Genomic DNA, 21324 nt, shown 5'->3' with positions numbered 1-21324 from the left:
CAATTGGTAGCCCCCCCCCCCTAATATGAATTTCGTCCTGACGGCACTGGACAATATTTGGGAGTAAAAAAGCCATTCATTCTAAATGTCACCACAAAGTACAAACACTATTATCCTTCAATGCGCTGAAAATATTCAATTTATTTGTCCATCATTCTTACTATCAAAATCACAAGTAAACGTTTTGGTCAGAACAAAAAGTCATCATATAAAAAAGGCACTGGTTCTCTAGTTCTCGAAGAGCGTCAATGCTATTAGGTCTCTACATGAAGTACTTAGTCTATGAATAGAATGCCGGTATCCAATACCCCCCTTCTGGCATCCCCACGCTTTGGAAACGAATGTCATGCATAGTGATAACGCATAGAAATTATGTTAAGTGCGCATGTTCTTTGACCCAAAGAAAGGGGGTTGCCTCACTCACAAGGTTATGCTCACTCTATCGGTTAGGTGACAACGGAGCTGAGCTTTTTATGAACCAAGATTAGATAGATCAAAAAATGATCAAAGGTTGATCAAACTTGTCAAGTTCTTGACGTTTTCAAAAGTATGACAAATCTATAGCTAATCTACGAGAGGTCTTCATAAATCTTTTATATGAAAATCAAGATAAAGTTTGTTTATTTCAAACTTAAAGGAATATTTCTCAATGCTAGAAGATTTTCTGAGCTTGATATATCGTTGAAGGAATGCATTAAATCCAAATTTGTTGGCGTGTGACCTTCATTGGTGTTGCTTTTTAATGAAAAAAAATGTCATAGCAGATGTAGCAATGAAATCTTGCAGAAATCTTGCAGAAAGATGGTCTTCGGGTTTATAAAAAGTGCATTATTTCAAACATTTCCCGGATTCCCATTATCCCATATTTCTGCCGATCCCATTATTGCAAATTAAACCTCTTCTCGATATAATAGAAAAGTCACCGAGTGAAGAATAACACAGAAATAAAGGCACCAAAAAGAAATTTCTTCAGTAGAACTATTTCAAATATAAGGAAATTAATCTATTATTGCTGGGACTCTGTGCACGAACAGATAGCTACAAATGAACATCTAGAAAACAAATGTAACTAGCAAATTTGTCCATTGCAGCATTTTCTGAATGCAGCATCGTATAGCTGTCTACCACAACATGCAGGACGGATGCCAGACCTTGAATGTACAACACCTTGGCAACAAATGCTGAATTTGGCATCATAATTCTTAGTTCCACAGCATCTAGGCTCAATGCCTGACCTCGATTGTATGGTCCAAGAGCAGCACAGGTTAAATTTGGCATCATATGCTTTTGTTCCACAGCAGGCAGGTGAAATACCAGTCTTAGAATTCACAATACCCCAGCAGCATAGCTGAAAGGTCGGGTCGTATGTTCTATGGCCACAGATGCTGCTCCCAAAGGCTCGTTTGTTGCGAACAGACCCTGAAACATAAAGAAGAAGCATCCTTAATAAAAAGAACAGAAGAAGTCCCATGTAGGAACACTGAGGAACGCTTTGTTCTTGTAGATGCAAAATTAATGCCTTCAATACCTAAAAGTATTATTTGCAGCATTTGGAAACATAAAGTTCTGGAACTATATAATGATATTAGATAATTGCCCATTTTGTAACTGTTTCATGCGAACATGCAGAATTCACCTTAATGTGTACGCTTATACAGTGTGGAGTTCAAAAACTGAGATTTCATAAACAACAAATTGTTTTTTCTCACCACTTGCTTTCGTCAAAAACACAGGAATCAATACGAGCAAAACTGCGAACAGCTTAAATGCAGCCATCTCGAGGCTTTTGACACACAACTTCTTCCTAGATATTGTTATCCTGATTCCAGATTTTCTAGAATCAAATGCAGCTGTTGATTTGGAAAAAGTTTTAAATATTTGATCATTATTTACTTTCGCAACGAAAATGACTGTTTTTTATTGACTAAGATGATTGCTCTGAAAACATTGTAGTCAGAAATTCGAGGATAGTGAAACAACATTTCGTAGAAACCTGGTATCCCCTTTATTTATGCTTCGAAATGATTCATAAGTGCCATGCGGTTTCAAGTGTATTTTCTCTGTTTTGAAAACAGATTTCGAAAAAGCAATGGCACATTGGGGCCACAGATCTAAAAAAGCTAACAAAACTAGACATTTTCTTTGTCCCAAAATAGAACAGAAAACGGGTTAAACAAATTGCTTACTGTAAGCTTGTCCATCCTTTGATCTCGTACTCTTAAGTTCCACCATCAACACTAGATATATCCAGGCGCTGAAACGTTCTCCCTCCACTTTAGCGAAACTCAAAACAGGTTTGTTTCTTATTCAACAGCCAAAAGTTTGGATTTAAAACTTCCAATCAATATTCTGATTAGCTGTTCACTCTGGGAAAACTTTTATATATGGCAGTAAATAAACCGTCCTAAGATGACAAAATATCAAGAAACCATTAATGCTCATCTTAAATTTTCAAAAAATTCTTGAAAATAAATCTTTCTAGGGTGGGATGGAAATTGTACATTTCAATGACTTGGCCCCTATTTTCTGTTCAATTGACATAAATAATAGAAAAGTGCTTAAAGCAAAAAATTGATGCTTTATTTCATTTTATCGTATGTTTCGCCGTTGTTATAAAAAGTAGTTTGCTAGCCTTTGGTACTGAAATCAACAAAAATTAAGAAAATGAGCAATATAGTCTCGAGTTTATTCTCACAATTTAGTCTCGAGCAAAAGTCGAGATTAGTTTCAAACTTATTGCCCCTCGTTGATAAAATCTCGTAGACTAGGAGGAAAGGCAATGGAAGACAACGAGATTTAGGTAAAGGTTCAGATTAAATACTGTAAGAGAAAGAAACGCAGGATATGCCGTCCGCCGGATTCTGTGAATATTGCAATAACAATAAAAATAATAATCAGGAACAAAGCAACACGACGACGAGATTCAAATGTAGTCAAATATAATTTTAAAATAAGAATATTTCACCCCGGCACACAGGGCATCATCAGAGTAAAAAAGGAAAATAAAGATCAAATTAAAGACCTGCTCTTTTCTTTGTTTTCTGCAGAAGAATTTCGTCCAAAGAAAGGTTGAAGAATTATCTGGGTTATGCTAGGGTTCTATGGAAAAGCCCCATTTCTTGCGCCCAAACACGCTGCTAGGACTACAGCTTTACATAGATTCAGGCTGTTGGAGGAAAGCTTCCGAATATCAGAACTAGAGCTCTCATCAATATGCATTCAGTCGACTCATTTGAATCGCACGATGTCTTCTTCTTATATTAAAACAGAGAGTGTCCGCGAAAATGGGAAAAAAGCCATGATACAACAGAGCCCGGAAGTTGTAACAGGTTTGAAAAAAACTTCTTTCAATTTTCAGCTTTCAAACTTTCTGGCTTATTGATCAGAGGAAGATGTGACTCTTCTATGTTGAATCAATTATAAAGTCCCTCGCTTGCTGATAACTAAAGTCAAAAATGTGCAGACAGTGAGACAACTTGATAAAATTTGTGAAATATAACGTAATTCATAAAATAGATCTTCATCATTTTCCCCTTTACAAAGGATCAAAGCCATACATCGGACAGATTAGCTTTCTTGTTGCTTCTGACCACGTTCCACTCTCAACACTTGTCGTCTTCAGGTTTCTTTAAATCTGCAAGACTTTGGTTAGCCATTTTCAGGCTCCTAAAAACCTTACTTACCCCTTTACCGTCTTTTAAACTGTTAAAAATGCCTGACATGGCTAAGAACGAGAACCCCCGTTGTCCCGTTGCAGGTAAGTGCACTTGTTTTTTGAGCGACCCCGGAACAGAATCGGATAAGGCAAGGTCACATGAAACGCTGTTTGCGAAAAACTTGCTATTGTCAGCAAAATAATGTCAACTATCAACATTTATTTTGTAACTATTATTAGCAAAAAATTATGCAAAAATTGACTGCAATTGTACTGTAGAGGTTTCAAGGTTGCTGGCAAATGGGCTGACTGGAAAGGTAGTGGCAATAACAGTTTCCTTTCAACAGCTTGAGCCCCACACTCTCCAGAGTCTAATCATAGAATAATCTGTGATTTAATGCTCAAATATTGAAACTAAGACGAACAAAATACTGAGAAACCTATCATTTATGTAACAGAGAATCTCGGTACAAGACACAGTTAAGCGATGCTGAGTGAGGAGAGAATGACAGCTGGCCAAGAAGAAACAGCAGAACTACATATAACATCATGTATTCAGCAGAGAAACATGCACGCTACTGGTTTAAAAAGTAACTACGTTTATTAAATACCTATTTTGGTTATCATTTGATATAAATCACTGCAATTGATTGCTTATTACCAACAGAGCGTAGGTTAGGAAATATACATACAAAAGGTAACATCCATTCGCCTATGCGAGCTAATAAATTAACCCTTTTTATAAGATGACAGGATCAACTTCGCCTAATGTCAGTTCTAAAATTTGTCAGTTCGTCTGAAAAGCAAGAGGTTGAACACACCTAAATCTCTCAGCTTTGCTTCCATTTGATTTCTAATCGCCACCAACAACCCCCCTCCCCCAAACAAAAATTTGCCCCATGTTATTACTACACTCAAAACCTTCCTTTAAATGCAGTACATTCTCCTCATTCCTCTGATCGCTAAATATTGACACATTCCTACTCCAAACAGATTACTAAAAAACGACATCAGCTCACAAATTTACAAGTCTGAAATAGTAGAGAGCTCCTTTCATTTGCTCAAAAATCCAGGCTCTAACTTATATTATTAAAATAAAATAAGAACATATCAAGCAGGCAAATTCAAAGCTTCTTGAATCTAACACATCGTTAACCGCAACAATGATTTTGTACACTAATAAAAATGATGTCGAGAATAGAACAAACGCGATACAATAGTAAACAAAATGTCAACCAAAAAATAATGATATCCTTTTTACCTTCGTCCTTTTTTATAATCATATCTATCATAAGTGTTCCTGTAATCGCGATCAGAATACCTTTCATCCCTTCTCTTTTCCCGCCTTTTCTCTTTGATCTTATCGCGTCTGTCTCTACTTCTACTTCGCGAACGACTCTTGCTTCGATCCTGATATCTTTTGTCATAATTATAACCCCGGTAGCCATTTTCCTTATCCAGCCGTGACCTCGGTCTGCTATCAGACTCGTTTCGGCGATCTTTTGATCTCTTTCTGTGTCGATCATCATCTGATTCCCCACTACTGTGACTACGAGGGCGCGTTTCCTTTTTGTATTTTCGTTTGCGTTCGGGCGATGGCGACTCTGACTCAGAATCATTCGAACTGAACGACTCATCTTTTGTGACATTTTTACGACGAGGAGAATTCGATGATTTTCGACTATACTTTTCATCTTTAGCATGCTTTTTATTTGACCTAAAATACAATCAAAACGCTTTGTTTAGTTCTATGGGTTACAGCATCTCTGCGTTTTTTAAACCCCTTTTACGAACCATTTTCTACTGAAGATCATATATTTCGTTTCGCAGGGCTATTTTGAATTTCCTGGTTTCTTTCTTGATGTACATCAGCGTGTATATTTAAGAAAACGTTGAGCAACTGGATGCTTCCTGCAAGTGTCCCTGCAGCTACAAGTGTCCCTGCAGCTACAAGTGTCCCTGCAGCTACAAGTCTCGTATGCAATTCCAAATAAAAATCTAATCAATTGTTCGCTGCCGACTGGAAAACATGACCATGGGCTATTGTACTACCCACCCAATGGTAATTTAAATGAACATATAAATTCGTCGGTATAAAGTGCCTTAAAACTGCTTCAAAATAGTGGCCAATTTCTTTTCCACTTTGCATATAGGAAGCTATGAAAAAGTAACAATTAACTATACATATTAAATATACCTTTTTGAATCACTGGGATTGCTCCTGGTCTTGCCTTGGTCAGCTGTTTTATCCGAAGGTGATGCTTTGGCTGGAGAAGCTGAAAAATTCAATGGAACGTGGTAATCTTTTGTGATGAAAATGCAACAACAAATATCAGTTGAGAGAACTCTTTAACGTTGAAGCCTAGATAACATGGCGGTGCCACGAACAATGAGGGTGAGGAAGGCTGATAAGATTAAAAGAAATGAAAGCGCCACGCTCTAAGCCTGACTTGCTCTCATTGTAATATCCGGAGAGTGTTACCAGAGTGTTAAAGTTTCTGTCCAGAGGAAGGTAAAACAATTTTCCTGGAAACTGTATTTGATTCAAAACTATCAACTTGTTTACAAAATGACAAACTTTGACAAATTTAAATATATTGAATATTAACAAGTTTACCAATAACATAACCGATTGACAGGTGATTGATACCAATGCATATGGAAAGAGGTTAGAAAGGGATTTTTTTAAGTTAGCCCTGAATTAGGACGATGCATACATACTTATGTTCACTATAAAGAGCTGAATAGCAGAAAAAGATGAATACCTGTTTTGCTGCTTGGTTTCGTGGGCAAATTGTTGTTAGAAGCTATATTTGGAGACGTATGCGCGGGAGTAAAAGAACCAGGTGTCCCGTCACCGCCATTCTCTTTCGCTACATCTTTCTTGTCCTGAAAAAGAGGGTAATTTCGCTAAATTTCTCTTAATTTTGATAAAGTTTAGAGAAAAAACATATTCGTCACTAAATATATCAGAATCTACTTTTGAAAACGAAGCTTATTGTACCTGTAGTAATTTCTTAGCGTTTTCAATTGCCTCATCCAGTTTATTCATTCGAACCTGCAAAGAAGTTGAAACCGGAGGGTCAAACAGGATAATTCTACATAAAAAAGAACACAATAAATCAGAATGGCCAATGCAGGAGGATAACAATGAATAATGAATAACATAGTCTTTATCGTGTGAAGCCCAACACGAGAAAAACGGGCCGGGTCACCAGCAAATTTAGCGTTCAAATGATTTCATTGTCTATACAACATAAAAAACATTTATATGGACATTCATCACAATGAATTAACGTCCAAAAAAAGAATATAATACACCTTCATATGTACAAACCTTAGGCCTAGCATACAATTTCAGCAAAGTGAGAGAGATTTCTTCGACATCATCATATGTTGAATCAAAGAGTTCCCACCATGGGGGCCGCTGGGGCAAAGAAATCTAAAAACAAAAGTTTAGGCCCATAACATCTCTGATGACATGAATGAGAAAGAAGCAATTGTAAACATGGTAGCAATTAGCCTCCCTGAAATCCTTGCATGTGGAGTTATAACCATTAATAAATAACTTAGATTCGCCTGAATGACTCACCTTAAGCGATCTAGCTGCAAGGAAAATACACGCGCATCCAATTGTCTCTGGCGGAAATCGAAGGAAGACGTCAGTTCGCAGACTGTCGTTCATATAGTTCCTGAAAACGAGGTTGCATGGAATCAGCATATGGTTGAATCACGATGTTTTGATAAGCAAGAGAAATAATTATGACTGTATGGCCATAGGCCCTGAGGGAGTGTACTGAAAAACTGACCATGCCATACAGAAAGAGGATTTTTCTTATGGAGTGAAAAATAACTGGACAATACCCCATGAATGAAAACCGACAGTTTGGTACAAAACATTGGATTCTACTTGCTTGGGAATAAGCAACTAAACTCAAGATAAGGGACAACAGTTGTTATCAGATCAATAAAATTTCCAGGAGCCCGAAATAGATGAGCTAGCATCAAAGCCACTGCATGACATCGTATTCAAAAACGGTAGATCGTCAACCTTGAAATGGTACTTGATAAATGATTGTTAAGAGGAAGATGCAATGTTGCTATATCAATGTTGCTATATCAACAAGGACAGTTTGTTGATCAACACGTTACTGACCATGCTTTCTGCGCCAGTGCAGCGTTTTTTTCGTGTTCTAAAATTTGCAGATATGTTATGATGACCTAAGGATGAAAATAATATATTAATGAAGTGAATTAACAAAGGGATCAACAAATAAAAGCACGATAGAAGTTATAAAGGAAATGATGCAACAAAAAAATGCATTGATGAATGGGTGCAAGAATGAATTAACGAATGGATGAATAAAAATAAAATGACTCTAATAAGCAAAAATATGACTGACCTTATGTGGGTGCTTGACATGTACACAGAAACCAAGTTCCTAAAAAGTAACCAGCTTTGTATCAAATTACACTATGGCAACACATCTGCTTTTAGCCGTAATCCACTTACCATTCTTCCAGACAACAACACTATTAGAGAGGGATCTTCGGAAGATGGGATTTATATGAGAGAAAGATGGCCTATCTTGGAAGGGAAAGCATTTTGCTTACGATAGAAGAAGGTTCTTACTGACAGGTGTGTGGAAAGAACAGAAATGGGAACCTGACTTTCCTAGGATAGAAAGATAGGGAAAGTTTGGGAAGGATGTTATTCGGAAAGAAAGGATAACTACTGAAGGGCTGGTGGGTGACACATCAACCAATGGAAATTTAGTTTTAGAAAAGACAAGCTTCAATACGTTTTTAAAGATATATTATCTAAGGTATATATAATTATGCTTGCTCACCTTGAGGACACGCCGTTCAGCTTTAATGACATTATTCTTCATTGCAAAGTACGCGTTACTGAAATAGTCCATCGGAGTGACTGTCCTGTATTGAGAGGTGATAGCATAGTTGATGGATATGCAAAAATCGTCAAAAATGACTATATATTAAGGACTTTAGTTGGGAGAGACAATCAGTCATTGGAAAGTGAAGCTAACAAAAAGTAGAAATCCCTCACTGGTAGAACGATTTCAATAAATATGTTCAGCAAACGGGTAGCAGGGCACAAAAAATTTAAAAACTCAGAAAAATAAAGAACAATAAAGGTGTTGATAACACTCGGACTTCTAACTAGGAAAAGAGAAAAATAAAAAAAACCCCATGTAGGAAATTAAATAGGAGAAACAAAACAAAAATATACCAAAAAATAAGTAAACAAAAGGAGGTTGCGTAGACATAAAACAAGCCTGCCAAGCTCAGAGTGAAAAGAAAAGTGGCCTAAATGGAAGAAATGTAACTCAATTTTTGATCGAGATGTGAATTTGGACCGAATCGGGATAGTTCTTAAATTTTCATGCAATGAAACAGGCCAAAGAGAAGAGCTTTTTAAGAAATATTTATTAGTGACATCTTGTTGACTTAGTTAACTAAACGAAGAATAGTTTGGATTCAAGACATAACCGTGATCAACTAAGTCAAACATCCTGGAAACATTTGGTTTCATAACTCAGGTTTCTTTGAGTTATGATCAACATCCCTTCTGTTGAAAAAACAGTTAATGTCAAGCACCAATCTTGAATCTTGATCATACTATCCCTTCTACTAAGAACGTAAGCATGCAATATTCTTCACATTGCAGAGGTCTTGTGGTGTTTTCCATATTGCAAAGATCAAAGCAATGGTCTTCATCAGTATCACTTTTCATGTTATCTTTATCCTCCTGCAAAATCTTTAGGGAAGAACTGCAATATGAAAAGTATTGTCTCTTGTAATATTATCAAATGTTCCAAAGTGAATGTGTTAAGTTACAAATGATTTATTAATCTTTCTCCTTTCTTCTACCAGACTTTGTTTCAGGAACACTAAAGCATATCTGATCTTGACTGACGAAATCCAACCAAAAGCACCATCACAAATCACTTCATTGTTCGCTGTTAGTGTCATTTTGCAGCTGCCCTTACTCAAATCCTATTGTTTTGGATCAGGTTCCTTAATTTCAAGCTTTTTCACCACTTTGCAATCTCCCCATAAACTTCATTACATTTCCATATAAATCCTGGCTGGTGCCTTCAATTCACAGCTTCCCATTTTGGCATTCTCTCCAAATTGATATAAGTGACTTTTGGCATCTTCTAAATGAAAATTTATCAGTTAATTGAAAATTAAAACTTCCGCAACATATTATGAATCTCTGCACCATTAATTCTGACAATTGGGATATAAAGTCCAATTCTATAGCATAAATCCTGCTTGAACTGCACAAAATCAAGAATCATGGATGGATCCTCCTGAGGTTTCGCAGCCCCCCCCCACCCTTTCTCCAGTTCAATATTGACATCTGTTTTATTAAAATCCATACAATTTGAAGTGAAGGGGGTGGGGGAGGGGTAGATTTAGGACTTTTCAATGTGCTACTAGGCAAGTGTTTGTAATTGTGCTTGTAATTGCAAGTTTAAAACAAAAGAAGAAGATTGATAATGTGAAATGGCCATGACGATTAAGTTAATGGCTTATGCTGAAAAATTCATTACCTTCGCTATAGATGGAGTGGGGAAAACCCCAAGTTTAACAAATCTTATTAACCAGGATAGGGTCACAGTTACAAAGCAAAGCTAAGAATGAAAAGCCAATGTAGCAACTAATGCTACAAACATGGGCATTAGAAAAATCAAACAAAGATGGCCTCTACAACAATATACATTGGGAGATGATGTAGTTGAGTTTGCTACCAAGCTGGTCGGACAAAAGTTTATTTTTAGTTTTGTTGAATTTGGACCACATAAGCTAAAGGAACATCATCAAGTAGCATTAGCTGTATGTAAACACGAAAAATCAGCTAACTCTATCAGAAATTCACTGATATGTCTGCAAAAGCACAGGCCCCTTTAAGTTTCAATCACTGTAATTTGGTCTAGGTTGTAAATTCTTCAGATCGTTTACTTTCCACATCTAAGCCAATTTGTAATACATTTAACAAATTTTGAATATCTGTAGGAACTCTAAGACCTTCTTTTAAACTTTGAGGTCTAAATTAACTAAAAGAAGCAGCTATTCTAGTGCATTTTAGCATTGGCATTTGAAAGTTTTAGCCAGATGCTTACTTATACAGTATAGACTAATACAATCATCTAATTTGAAGCATGTGCTACAAAACACTGTCAAGAGACAAAGTTAACTATGACGCAATATATGGAGCTTAAAAGCCAATACAACCCCCTGCTTGTGGTTCAAGGGATCAGAACTCATAATTGAAGCCACAGTCTAAAATCTGAGCAAAACAAATCTTTGCATTGCTAGAAACACAAATTATAATAACAGTTATCAATGCCTGACAGTCCAAAACCAACAAAATCTTATTGGGCGATATTCAACTCATGTTTGAACTCTCTCTGAGAAACTCTGTGTTAGGACAGAGGCTCCATGCTATTTTTGCCACTAAAAACTTATATCGAGATAGAAAAAAAACTGAGCCCTCTGCATACTGCGCATTCTCAAGTCTTTGAAAAGCAAGCCATTTGGATAGGGAGTTCATTGCCATTTCAAAACATTGGCAAATACCCTGACATCAAATGCCAACATCATACACACTAATAGAAAAGTTAATTCCAAGCCAGAAACATGAAAATCGGAATAGGAGAATCTACAAAGGCCGGTTTCAAAGTTTGGCGGTACAACATCAGGAAAGGATGACCTAGAAGGACAAATGAAGTGAACAAGAAACAGAAACAAATGAAGCAAAGATAAACTTTAAACAAACACTCTTGATATGCTCTGTCTTGCATACCCAGTCACTCAGACTTTCTTGGAAAATAAAGGATAGGACATTCATTTCTGGCATAAGAGCTGAAGTATTCATTCTGCACAAAAGAGCTGAAGTTGTCCAATAAAAGTATGCAGTCTGACAGTTGATTTACTGCCTTCTTTGCAGCCAAGGACGACAAAGGCTGAAAACAATATTTTACTGACATTATGAGTGTGGCCAAAATATATTTAAAGTTCACTACACAAACTAAAGCAGCATTTAAAATTCAAGCTTGATTCCCCATCAAAAACTTTTTGCCTTCAATCAACAAATGACAGACCTACTAAGGAGTGAGAAGGTAGAATGTGGATAGGCCGCTTGAACAACAAGCCTCTTACATTGGCATGTGAAACATCTGACACTATAGATGCTCATTACTGAATATTAATTCCTCTAGTTAGACATCCTTATTCTTGAAGCAGCAATCTGTTAACTCCCCACTGCAATGCAAGAAACAAGGCAATACTGGTGGCTGCTGGCAAAAAGCTTATATTGTTGATAAAGGGACGAAAACTGACATACAACAGAGTCTGTCACATTACACAGCATTCATACTGTATATCTAATCAAAAATCATTTGACTAATCACAAAACGGCAGATTTTTCCCCTGACATGAAATGAGATTAGTTAGACCCAAAAGAAGCTAATCAGGGACAGAAGACCTTTTACATTTAACACAAAGATTTGCCTCACACATGCATGCATCAATCAATGAAACAAAAGGGTGTAGCACAACAGAGAGGAGAGCCAATACACCACAGCAAGACAGGATGAAAGAATGCTGATAAGTGCACAAATCAGTTCTGAAACAAGGCACTCACAATTTTTCCAAACTATTCCCTGATCAGACACATAATCTAACACAAAATTCCCAGGTTTATCCAGGTTTCATCCTGACCATTTAAAAAACATTTCACTTTCTAGGTGTCCCAGACTCTGTATCAAACAAGTTTATGAGTTTCAGACTTATTAACATTATCAGATCATCTACACAATCCAAATGAAACTTGATACATAGCTCAGATGGAGACTGGGAGGTTGCTTGCTTTACCTTTCCTGGTCCAACTAGCTATATTTTAAAAATTAACATGACAAAAAACTTACTCTTGTGACAATCCCTGAAAAAGACCAATAACAACTCCTTACCACTGATGGGCTCTAAGGAATAAGGGGGAAAATCTGCAGTTGAAAGATCCTTTGAAACTAATGTAACTAAATAGAGTCATGAAATGCACCTTAATTTAAAGCCTACTTGGTATCTGTACATATCAAACTGGCCACCAAAAACACTGCATGTGGTGGCACAGTTCCAAATCCAAAAAAACAAACAGACTGCAAATAGGACTAGAAATTGAAGGACTTCCTGATTCATCAATTTCTCCATGAATGAGCTGAAAATGGCTCTAGAATCAGTCTAAACCTCTAAATCAATCAACAGATATACTGCTAGATGCCAGATGGGTAGAGCTTTAAACATGTTGATGTGTAGAACAGGATAATCAGATGCTCAATATTGTAGTGCCGTCCACACTTTATCTGCTAGATTTATCAGTACTAGCTGGAAAAATTATTTTTTTCTGGTGTACTTTTGCCAAAAAACTGTCAGTGGAAAAGTATGGCTTTCTGACTTTGTTTGTATGGCATTCTACACGGATTTAGTCAGCAGCAAAATAACCCTTGGCAGTGTGACATCCATGGTTTTGGCTGGAATTGAATCCTCTGTGACAAGGCTTGACTTGTTAGTGAATACAATGTTCTGCTGATTTCTCTGGGTTCTCTCCAACCACAGTTACTGCTGAGTGATCTTGAATTTTGATATCCATCAAAACCAGCCATAAATATTTATCACAAATCTGGCTCAACATTTACACTAGCCCATTGCAACTGTGGCTTTCAAGACTCTGAACAAAGATTACATTCATGATTTCCAGATAAGCCATGCATAGTTTGGTTAAACAGCTCATATAAAACTGAAAAGACAGCCTTCTATCTACCTGTTGTGTTGAAAACAAGGTGATTTGAAAAAAAGAATTCAGTGCATGACAAATCAGCACTCTTGCACTTGCATTGACTCTGCTCTAATCATTCAAAGCACTTGAAACTCTATCCTTTCCCATGTTAACATATATCTGTGATCTATGGTAATCCATTCTTGTTCAGTTCTATTAGGAAGCCTTTGTCTTATTTCTGTGGACTTTTTCCAAAAAGGATGAAATTATGGAGGGCTGTGTCTGGTAGGGTGACAGCCTGTGGCCTTTCTGCAAGACTTTGTCGTTGCTACAGCAATCAAAATTCATTCTTAAAGAAAACACAAGAACTGCAAATGACCTCTGTGTTTAATTATTTTTCATTCAACACTTTTTACTAGATATGTTGCAAAACTGAAAGCAATAATTTGCAAATTTCACTTTGCAATTTTATCAGGAGTTGCTGGGAATGACTTTCGTGTATCAAACCTGGTAACTGCTGAAATTTTGTATAGTACTAACAAATGAAGATTGCTATAGATATAGCTATTTAATGTTGAAGATGTTCTCTTTAAAATAAAATTATGGTATAATATATATATATGTTGTTCTATATATATGTATTGTATGCAAATTTAACAACAAGAAAATCCATACCTCACTTTTACCAAATATGAAAAATATTGTGAAACATCTGATGCAATTTTAACCACAACATAAAATTTTAAAGGGCACAGTACCTTATGAATTGACAAACAACAGAAACTTCATACTAAATGGCAAGTAATGAGCAATCAAAAGTTTTTTCAGGCCAAATGTGACTGCAATATGCTATCCAGAAATGTCAGTTAAAACGTGAAGTCCAGGAACTCATGAGCTTGGCAGTAAAACATAAAATTAACAACACAAGAGAAAGATTTACGAGAGAAAAAGTAAAGGTGAAACATATCAAGCCTTTTCCAGAATGTTTCATCATCAGTTTCATATTTAACAAGGGTAACCTCCAGCTGGATTTCTCATCCACCACATGTCGCCATGACTGCAATGCATTGAATGTCAGCTTGGCACATGAGTGGGGAGTTCATTTGTTTGTCTCCTTTCCAATGACTGAAATGGGCAATTAAGCAAACAAATCAATCTTTTGTCAAATGCCTTAGAGTTTTACACCTTAAAAGTAGTCAGGGAAAAGCTTTTTACAATTCCTTAAACGTAACTGCCAAATTGATACATAATTAGACTGACTAAAAAACTTGTCGGCTTGAACTAAATCAATGAACTTTGAATCAAAGATTTACAAAAACATTACATTTATCTGTGAAGCTAACTATTGACTGACCTTTGCTTTATTATCCAACACCGTCAAACCAGAACATAGGGGAGGGGGTGCCTCAATCCTAACTCCAATACTTTGCCTTCATCAGAATATCAAATTTTGGGTATCATTACAACATACACAGCTTCAGGCACTTTAGAAGTTGCAATCCAATTACACTTGGAATGAGTTTGCACAAATATCCATACATTTTACCTTTGAACTAACAGCTGAATTATGCAAAGACATGAAACTCTCTAAATGCCTGCTTTATCAAGTTTATATATTCTATTCTCTATCTCTGGCATTTATTCTGATATTAATGCGAGGTACTTGTATGAAAAACAGATGTCTGTGTGATTTAGTTACCTTCATTTCGGAAATACTTGCATCCAAGCAATGCGGATACACAATTTAGTTTCTTACGGAGAAATATTTTCTGCCTCTGATGGTTGAAAATGCTAAATAGAAGAATGTTTCATGCATATAACTCTGTTAGTTATACCCTCATATGTATTAAAGATGGTTTTGCATACCGTTTGCTTCTTTTCTGTTTGATATGATGGAAAACATTAATAACATCTCTCAGTCTTCTTGGACTTTCTTCGATTTTAGCAGCTAAGAAGATGCATGCCATTGCATAAATCTACAAATTTCACACAAAACACATTTGAAATACATAGAGTATTGTACAAAATGAAAGGGAAATAGGCAAACTGATTTTTTAACAATCAACTATGCAATTTCTTACTTGTAGCAAGACCCAATGCAGGAGCACAAAAGAAAAAAGTAAAAACAAAACCTAATAAGCATGAAAGGATTTCAAAAGAACTGCAAGGACTTTTCATAATGGCTTCAACATCATTATCAACTTAGTTTAACATTTTTAGGGACTTTTTCATTTGAATTTCTTAGCAATCATCTGAAGCTCCAGAACGGATAACAAAATATATAACATAGTTCTTTTAATTTCTCATTCCAACCAATTCAAGTCTGTTAGCATCTATTTTTAGTGATTGTTATAAAAACACTAAATAATAAAACATGGTCATAAACTGATACCTTAGCGAATAGTCAGAAGGAATTCAAAAGATGGTTACTCACCTCCACGTCGTGTTTTACCAAAGATTTTGAATAATAAAATCTTTGCAGTAAAATTTGCCCTGTAGCCATTGCAACCTATACGCAAAAATGAAGTAAACGTATGAAATATTGTAGAAGTTATCCTCGTGAATCACAGAAACGACAAAATAGGCCAAATAATAGGCCTTAGATCTAAGTTAGGCCTTACGAACCTGTGGTAACTTGAGCAGAATTCCAGAGGTCTGAATGAACTCGCATCCTAGAATTCTAAGGTCAGTTTCGGTAGCTTTTTCAAGGCCATCTTTTATCGAAGGAGTTTCGCTTAGCCTCTCTTCAGGAAGTATACAATTCTCTAATGAAATGTGTACGTTACCGTAGTCGTATTCTTTCTTCGGTTTCTCAACGGCCGCCATTTTCATAGCATTGAGGAAAACGCTCAACCTACGTCAACCCAGAATGCTTTGGGAACAAAGGAAGCAAATTCAAAAATACCAGGGGGGTTATGTTGATCACATTTTACTTGATGCTTCCTCGATAAAAATCATCTGCTTAATTACCAAAATCATTCGGAAAGGCTAATTTCCATTTCTTAGTAAAAGTGGAGATAAAGATGAGCCCAAATTCATCTGCAATCAATTCTCAAAAGGCTAGCTTTCTTTGCCATAGTTTCTTGAATTTAAAACATCCGACACCCGGTTTTGGAAAGGACATTAACAACAACGACGTTATAAGTTCAATTCAGCTCAACTAGCAACAATTCCAAATTTCAAAAAAATTATGAAATGCGAATGGACATGATAAATGAATTGTCTGACTTATTGGATAAGAATATTCGCATTATTCGGGTAAATTGCTATAAATTTGTTTCGATTTCAAGACCTCAAAACTGATTTGCTTCTTTGATGCTTTATTTTTATTTGTTTCCTGCTTCAAAGCTCTTGGGTTCGATTACCCAAGCAGGGGCGTCGCGACCGGGGGGTGTGGGAGGGGGGGGATGACTGCAACTAAAGAATTTCAGGCAAAAAATTTTTAGTTTTTGTATTAGATGTCAACTAGTATTGTTTTTAGTTGTTATGTAGTGGTTCAGAATTGCTTGTAGTATTGGCATAAGTGTTGAAGGAATGTAAGTATGAAGCTAAAAAAGTATTGTTTTTTCTGCAATGGCGGCGCCAGCCACTATGCTCTGGGGGCAAAACAAATTACATTACCCCTCCCCCAACATTTTCTCATTGGATTTAGACGAAATACAAAATTTATCATGCTGAAAACTGGAGGGAACATGTCCTCCCAGTCCCCCCCCCCCTTGGTGCCACTACTGTTTATCGGTCTGTCATAAAGTGCACAATGGGGTATAGGCAGAACTGTGCATTATGCTGGTTGGAAACTTGCTCTATAATTGCATTATGCATGAAACTCAGAGTAGCAACTTAGAGCTGTTATGTTATATACACCAAAAGTAAGTAAAAAGCTATGCAACTCATAACTATCATGCTGAACTTACAATATATTTTTTTCTTTTTTTATTTCCAGTATGGTGCCCCAATATTAGCAGCTACTGGTATTATAATAATCCTCAAAAGGACCCATGCTGTAAGTACATTCAAGCCTGAAAATATTTTCTTTACAAATTCCTCAATTTTGTTGCTTTTGCTTTTTTGAACTTGCTTCAAGCATGACTGCTAAGTAATTCTTTATATATGCTTTGTATGTTATTTCTTAGTATCAATGAACATTGTTTGTTTTTAAATGATGATATTTAAAACATATTTACTTGAGTTACTCTCAACTCCTACATTAAATTCCTAATCTGATGTACTTGGAACTCCTAACCTCCTAATCTAATCATTCTTGGAACTTAGCTAAAGCAAATAAAGCAAATAATGCTTATGTATTTCAGTTTTCTCTCTTCAAAAATGTCCATGAAATACCAGATCATCTGATAATGAAGAACAAAACCCTTCGAGGGATTGCTAAAGATGTTGTTAGCAGCAATGTAATAAAAGTCCAGCATTTACCAATATTCTTCAGAAACCTTGAAGCAAGGAAGGAATATTTTGGTGAGTTTTTTTAAATATAAATCATTAAAAATTACCAAATAATAGCAATTGCTTTCCCAAATTATCACCAAACCTTATAGCTTTGTCTGTGTAGATGATACAGGGCCAGCACAGGTGGAGAACAAGAACAGTCAAGAGCTGCACCCAAATTTCTTAAGCGAATAGAGAGCCAACCTGGCAGTTTAGGATACTGTATGACTCACTGGCAATTCAATTAGCTAAAGATAGAAAGACAATCATTGGCTTTCAACAAGCAATTGGCCAATCAATAAGTGTGATACAACTCAGATGCTTATTGATTGGTCAGTCGCTGATTGACAGCTAGCTCTAGCCACTTAATTATGTGTTGATTACCTTATATTTTAAATTTTAAAAAAATTTCATTTTGTTGAATCAGCTTTCTATGTTTCAATTTTTAATGGAATTCTAGGACAAAGTCTATCACCAATTGATGTAAGCATTGTTGGAATTCAACCCTGTGATGGTTGCCATGAACATATGCAAAAGATGGTACTGAATAAATACCTGAAGATAGTGCCTCTTGGTCTGAACAATGACAAATTACAAGCTATTGTTTACGTAAAAGAGGTTTGTTTTCTCTTTGGATAGAATAATTTCTCTGTTTATAGCCTGAGGGTTCACAGTTGTTGGTAGGCTTTTTTTCTTTTTTTGTATATTCCAAAAAGTTACATAAAAGTTACTGTAATACCTTAACTACACGATGCTTTACATACACTACAAAGACAATACCCTGGGGATCATCAACTCTGTCTACCCCAGGGGCCATAACATAGAGAGGAACAAAATGCATGTGTGTCGTTACAAATACTTGCAGACATAAAAGGATGGTTGATCTATGCGAAGTAAACTTCAATCAAAGCGTTTGGTTTCATAAAGATACTTGATTGTGAGATTTAAAATAAGCTTGTTAGGTTCCAAGAGCAAATCTTTATTTCCATATTAAAGGATTTTGAGTATACTGTTATCTAGAGCCCCAGGTTTACCATATGCTAATATTTTCCTAAGTTTTCAAAAGTGTTTTACTAAAGAGTTTTAATTTTCTTCTAGGGATGGTTAAGGCGTGCAACTTGCGTTAATAAAGAGCTTATCGAAAGAGGACTTGCTCTGGTGGCACACAGTGAAGAATTGGCAGATAGCAAAGCTTTTCAAAAATTATCTAAAATTCTACTTGCTGCAGAAGTTCGTGCTGAAAAACGAGGAGAGGGGAGATGGAAAAGGGAATCAAGATATGAGAGACTTCGCAACTGGTTTAAGGAGATGGCATCAAATTTTTATGGCCGTCTGAAAGGCTCTTAGAATGTTTTCCTTTTGCATGTTCAACTTGGCCAAAACTGACCAGCCAATCAAATCAGCATACTGCCCTGTCACAATGATGTAACTATGTCTTTGTGTTTTGGAGGTGAGGGGGGGGGGTAACAATGATGGGGGGTGCTATCATAATGAAATGTTATTTGTTCTGGAAGATTCAAGAAAGTATCTAGCAGGGCCTCCGACGAAAACTTTTTTAAAAAGCAATAGAGCTTTTTGCATCTCAGATCTTTCTTTGCATTTCAGAGCACTAACAAATCTTTCGTTATTTCCTTTCATTTGCCCCTTCTATCCCGTGTCTAGGATGAACCCTAGTGATTAAAGTGGAAATAAGATCAGTGTTTGGTTAAAACGGCGCATAGCAAAGTCACTGAACGACGGTTGTTCAAAGCGTGTGTCTATTTAGCAATATTTTTCTTTATAAGAATATATTTTTTAAGGATATTAAATCTCAAAATTGGTTTAATTGACGACTGATGAAGTATAATAGCCTAACTGTATTTCATCGTATGTATGGCTTTTTTGTCTATCTAAGTTTTTTCAGCAAACAAGACAAGCACAACTGTTACGCAAAAGTTTACAAATATCTAACTTGTTTCACGCACGTAAGTTTCATTTCCAAAATGTTTTCATCACGAGATTTAAGAATGATTGCTTGCTCAGGATCAAAAATTTTAATGATATTGAAGCTCAGCAAAAATGAAGGCTTACTTTTAAAAAGTGTGTAATAAAAATAATAATAATAATAAGATGAATATTCATACAGGGTAAAACCTTGTCAATACTACGAGTATTGTTATCGATAAGGGCCCTGTTTGAAAGAAAAAAATGTAACACATCAAAAATACATAATACAAAGTAAAAGCCTTAAAATGTCTTTTAATATTTCTTTCTAAAAAAAATCCTAAAAAAATTCTTAAGAAATCGTAGTTATGAAAAAAAGTCTATATGCTTGAAAACAACAATTATTTTAACAACAATAATACGTGTATGTTTTTTAGTATAATATCTTCGGATCAGGTCGATAACTTCGCTATTTGATAATTATTCTTTATTTTTACTCCTACAAACCAATAAATTAGAAGAAATTTGATCAATATATAAAAATTACTCTTCCTGTGAAAGGTAGACCAAAAAATCTACCAAAAAACTTATCGTGTTTAAGAAAATATAAAGGCTGAAACTCATCATATCAAATACTTTACGAGCGTTCCTCAGTTTTCTTGCGTGAAAGTCGCGCTTTGAGTGATTGCTAACAAAAACTCATTAACAAAAAAGTCAAATTATCGTTTAAGTTCAATTCTGGTTATTAAACTCGATTATTTTAATTTTACATAAGCTGATATAAAAATATTAATCAGCTTTTTCCAAAAAAAATTCAGAACATCTTCGCATAGGGGCCTCATGGAAAAATACTGGAGAAAATCGTCTTGTTAAACATTTGCCAACGCACTGAAATATGCAGTTCAATTTTTTGTTGCAATGCAAGCAATGCTGACGTTAACATAAAATAAAATACATTAATGTTATGTTATGAAAACATGAAACGAATCTCCATAGAGAAAGTTTCTACCCTCTCTTGCAAAACACCTCGTGTTGTAAAATTTAAAAGTATGTGCATTATATTCTACTTGAATCCGAGGGAAAACGAAGAGATCTAACACAAAAAAACATTGTTCTGCGATTCACCTGCAATAGATTCCGACAATATTTGCCTTCATCACCTGGTAAGGGCGCAGGCGCGGTGGCCAAGAGGTAAGGCGTCGGTCTCGTAAACCGAAGATCGCGGGTTCGATCCCCGTCCGTGCCTCATTATACTTTACTTTTGCTTTAATTTCTTATGTTATCAGAATGTAATTTCGTAATATGAAATTTCATAAAGTATTCTATTACATTAATATTTCTAAAAAATTGAAAGGAAAACAGCCCAAAAACAGCCCAAAACCTTTGCATCGTTGAGCTCGCGCATAGTTTTGAGTGACACTTAAAATAAAGTCACGTTTCTTCCTTTCTCAGCTTGTCCTTCGAAGTTAATGAGGTTTTCCTATATTTTCCTATAAAAGTGTGT

The 21324-nt window shown here is 35.8% G+C and overlaps 3 protein-coding genes and 1 non-coding gene across 4 annotated transcripts; 2 read left to right on the top strand and 2 right to left on the bottom strand.

The window, feature by feature from the left end:
- Nucleotides 1-964: 964 nt before the first annotated feature.
- LOC148957910 (uncharacterized) lies at nt 965-1869 on the bottom strand. The gene is made up of 2 exons (XM_089114137.1): nt 1710-1869; nt 965-1419 (listed from the first exon to the last, which is right to left on the bottom strand). Exons 1-2 carry the CDS (start codon nt 1774-1776, stop codon nt 1070-1072), a joined length of 417 nt encoding a protein of 138 aa, XP_088970263.1. The 5' UTR covers nt 1777-1869; the 3' UTR covers nt 965-1069.
- Nucleotides 1870-4191: 2322 nt separating this feature from the next.
- On the bottom strand, nt 4192-16323 carry LOC135688615 (cyclin-L1). The gene is made up of 12 exons (XM_065205554.2): nt 16083-16323; nt 15892-15966; nt 15324-15433; nt 8506-8590; nt 8059-8097; nt 7812-7876; nt 7248-7347; nt 6993-7097; nt 6660-6713; nt 6421-6544; nt 5853-5931; nt 4192-5372 (listed from the first exon to the last, which is right to left on the bottom strand). Exons 1-12 carry the CDS (start codon nt 16287-16289, stop codon nt 4913-4915), a joined length of 1503 nt encoding a protein of 500 aa, XP_065061626.2. The 5' UTR covers nt 16290-16323; the 3' UTR covers nt 4192-4912.
- An 8-nt stretch (nt 16324-16331) lies between these two features.
- On the top strand, nt 16332-19756 carry LOC135688617 (mitochondrial inner membrane subdomain organizer 1). The gene is made up of 5 exons (XM_065205558.2): nt 16332-16715; nt 17401-17460; nt 17768-17927; nt 18358-18515; nt 18996-19756. The coding sequence occupies exons 1-5, from the start codon at nt 16653-16655 to the stop codon at nt 19242-19244; spliced, it is 690 nt and encodes a 229-aa protein (XP_065061630.2). The 5' UTR covers nt 16332-16652; the 3' UTR covers nt 19245-19756.
- A 1238-nt stretch (nt 19757-20994) lies between these two features.
- On the top strand, nt 20995-21066 carry Trnat-cgu (transfer RNA threonine (anticodon CGU)). The gene has a single exon. It is a non-coding gene; the product is annotated as a tRNA-Thr (tRNA).
- The last annotated feature ends 258 nt before the right edge of the window (nt 21067-21324 follow it).

Source organism: Rhopilema esculentum, chromosome 19, assembly GCF_057945365.1.
Source record: "Rhopilema esculentum isolate cy_ngs chromosome 19, ASM5794536v1, whole genome shotgun sequence".
Taxonomy (NCBI): domain Eukaryota; kingdom Metazoa; phylum Cnidaria; class Scyphozoa; order Rhizostomeae; family Rhizostomatidae; genus Rhopilema; species Rhopilema esculentum.
The sequence above is the reverse complement of the archived record's forward strand: the minus strand, read 5'-3'. Positions and strand labels throughout refer to the sequence as shown.

Bases quoted from the DNA above. Each gene is read 5' to 3' on its own strand.
- LOC148957910 (XM_089114137.1), bottom strand. From the start codon at position 1,776: ATGGCTGCATTTAAGCTGTTCGCAGTTTTGCTCGTATTGATTCCTGTG. The intron at 1,420-1,709 runs GTGAGAAAAAAC...TTTATGTTTCAG, and splicing joins GTTTTTGACGAAAGCAAGTG to GGTCTGTTCGCAACAAACGA.
- LOC135688615 (XM_065205554.2), bottom strand. From the start codon at position 16,289: ATGAAAATGGCGGCCGTTGAGAAACCGAAGAAAGAATACGACTACGGT. The intron at 8,591-15,323 runs GTATGCAAAACC...CTCTCAATACAG, and splicing joins AAACAGAAAAGAAGCAAACG to GACAGTCACTCCGATGGACT. The intron at 6,545-6,659 runs GTACAATAAGCT...CCTCTTTTTCAG, and splicing joins ACGCTAAGAAATTACTACAG to GACAAGAAAGATGTAGCGAA.
- LOC135688617 (XM_065205558.2), top strand. From the start codon at position 16,653: ATGCGAATGGACATGATAAATGAATTGTCTGACTTATTGGATAAGAAT. The intron at 17,461-17,767 runs GTAAGTACATTC...TATGTATTTCAG, and splicing joins TCCTCAAAAGGACCCATGCT to TTTTCTCTCTTCAAAAATGT. The intron at 18,516-18,995 runs GTTTGTTTTCTC...ATTTTCTTCTAG, and splicing joins CTATTGTTTACGTAAAAGAG to GGATGGTTAAGGCGTGCAAC.